Below are 2,225 nucleotides of genomic sequence, written 5' to 3' on the forward strand. Positions count from 1 at the left end.
GTGAGGTTTATTGGGGGAGGGGGTGTGGGGGTGTCACCGAGGTGTCCCCAACGTCCCCAACTTGTCACTTGTAGAATTCGTGCTCCTGCTCGTCCTTCTTGATGACGGTCTTGTAGGCCTTCTCAAAGTCCTTGGCCAACACAATGTACCGGTTCTCCCGCACCGCCAGCATGCCACCCTGGGGACAAGGCCACCACGTCACCGTTGTCACCCTTGGCCACCATGGGGAAAGGCCATCAGGTCACCTGGGTCACCCCCAGCCAGCCCCACCACTTTGGGGACAGGCCACAGGGTCACCTGTGTCACCCTCAACCACCCTGGGGATAGGCCACCATGTCACCTTCTTGTCACCCTACCATGAGGGACACGTCACCCGTCACCTCCTTGTCACCCTGCTGTGGTGGGACACGGCACCCATGTCACCTTGCCATGAGGGACACGTCACCCGTGTCACCTTCTTGTCACCTACTGTGGTGGCACATGGCACTCATGTCACCTTGCCATGAGGGACACATCACCCGTGTCACCTTCTTGTCACCTACTGTGGTGGCACACGGCACCCATGTCACCTTGCCATGAGGGACACGTCACCCGTGTCACCTCCTTGTCACCTACTGTGGTGGCACACGGCACCCATGTCACCTTGCCATGAGGGACACGTCACCCGTGTCACCTCCATGTCACCCCACTATGAGAGACATGGCACCTGTGTCACCTCCTTGTCACCCTGCCATGGTGGGACATGGCACCCACGTCACCCCCTTGTCACCCTGCCGTGGTGGGACACGGCCACCCACGTCCCCCCGTGTCCCCAAGTCACCCACCTCCTGGCAGATGGAGTTGATGTCAGCCCCCGAGATCTTGTCCGGCCGCGCCACGTCTGGGTGGGGGTAAAGGAAACGTCCCCTCTGTGATGTCCCCGATGTCCCCAAGCCCACTCCATGGGTCTGCTCATTCCCGGGGGTGTCACCCGTGGGTGGCCTTGCTGTGGGACAGCACCCCTGGGGTCCCTGATGTCCCCATGGGGGTCTCCAACCCTGATGTCCCCTAGGGTCCCTGATGTCCCCAACCCTGGCATCTCCCTGGGGTTCCCGATGTCCCCAACCCCGACATCTCCCTGGGGTTCCCGATGTCCCCGTGGGTCCTCAACCCTGATCTTCCCTGGGGTCCCTGATGTCCCCATGAGGTCCCTGATGTCCCCTGGGGTCCCCGATCCCGACATCTCCCTGGGGTTCCTGACGTCCCCATGGGATCCCCACCTCCTCAGGTTACCCTTTGAGGGAGAATTCCACCTCGGTGGGGTCCCCAACGTCCCCGCGTCCCCCACGTCCCCGCGTCCCCCAAGCCCGTGGTGTCCCCACGTGTCCCCAGATACAGTCCTCGAGGTCCACCTCCTCGGAGAGGTTCATCTTCCCGGTGATGGTGGAGAAGATGAGACGTTTCTGATGGCGGTCCGGCAACGGGAATTCAATTTTCCGGTCCAGGCGACCTGGACGCAGCAGGGCGGGGTCCAGGGTGTCCGCCCGGTTCGTCGCCATGATCACCTGGGGTGGGACACACGCGTGGGTGTCACCGTCACCTTGTGGGACCATCCCAGCACCCATGGGAACCCAGGACGGAGAAGCACCCCGCAGCAGTGTGTCCCCATGGTTTGTCATCAGGGTCATCTCAAGGAGGACCTTCTCCAGCACCTACAACTGTCACGGGACCCCCCCAGCACCCATGGGACCTCCCCCAGCACCCATGGGACACCAGGATGGAGCAGCGATGAGAGCTGCATATCCCCATGGGTTGTCATCATGGTCACCTTGAGAGGGGGACAAGGAGGTGTCCCCGCCCACAACCCCTGGGACCTTCATGGCACCCATGGGACCATCCAGGATCTCAAGCCCCCCATAGCACCCATGGGAGTCCCACAGCACCCATGGGACCCTAGGGTGAAGCAGTGATGAGAGCTGCACGTCCCCATGGGCTGTCATCATGGTCACCTTGGAGGGGACACCGACGTCTCCCCCAGCACCCTTGGGACCCCTCCCAGCACCCTTGGGACCCCTCCCAGCACCCTTGGGACCCCCACCTTGACGTTGACATTCTGGTCAAAGCCATCCATCTGGTTGAGGAGCTCCAGGAGGATGCGCTGAACCTCCCGGTCAGCTGCAGGGGTGGGGCGTGGAGGACACACACAGTGGGTGGGGGACCAAGACCCAAGGGACCCCACCCACCCC

At 62.6% G+C, this 2,225-nt stretch overlaps 1 protein-coding gene across 1 annotated transcript; it reads right to left on the bottom strand.

Annotated features, from left to right (window-relative positions):
- Window positions 1-64: 64 nt before the first annotated feature.
- Window positions 65-2,154, bottom strand: LOC104167713 (26S protease regulatory subunit 6B-like; the record flags this gene model as incomplete). Its single annotated transcript, XM_009708044.1, has 4 exons — window positions 65-178; window positions 825-880; window positions 1,376-1,544; window positions 2,078-2,154. Coding segments are annotated over 4 exons (416 nt in total), but the record flags the coding sequence as incomplete, so codon positions are not given.
- Window positions 2,155-2,225: the final 71 nt, after the last annotated feature.

Source organism: Cariama cristata, unplaced genomic scaffold, assembly GCF_000690535.1.
Source record: "Cariama cristata isolate BGI_N322 unplaced genomic scaffold, ASM69053v1 scaffold29729, whole genome shotgun sequence".
Classification (NCBI taxonomy): domain Eukaryota; kingdom Metazoa; phylum Chordata; class Aves; order Cariamiformes; family Cariamidae; genus Cariama; species Cariama cristata.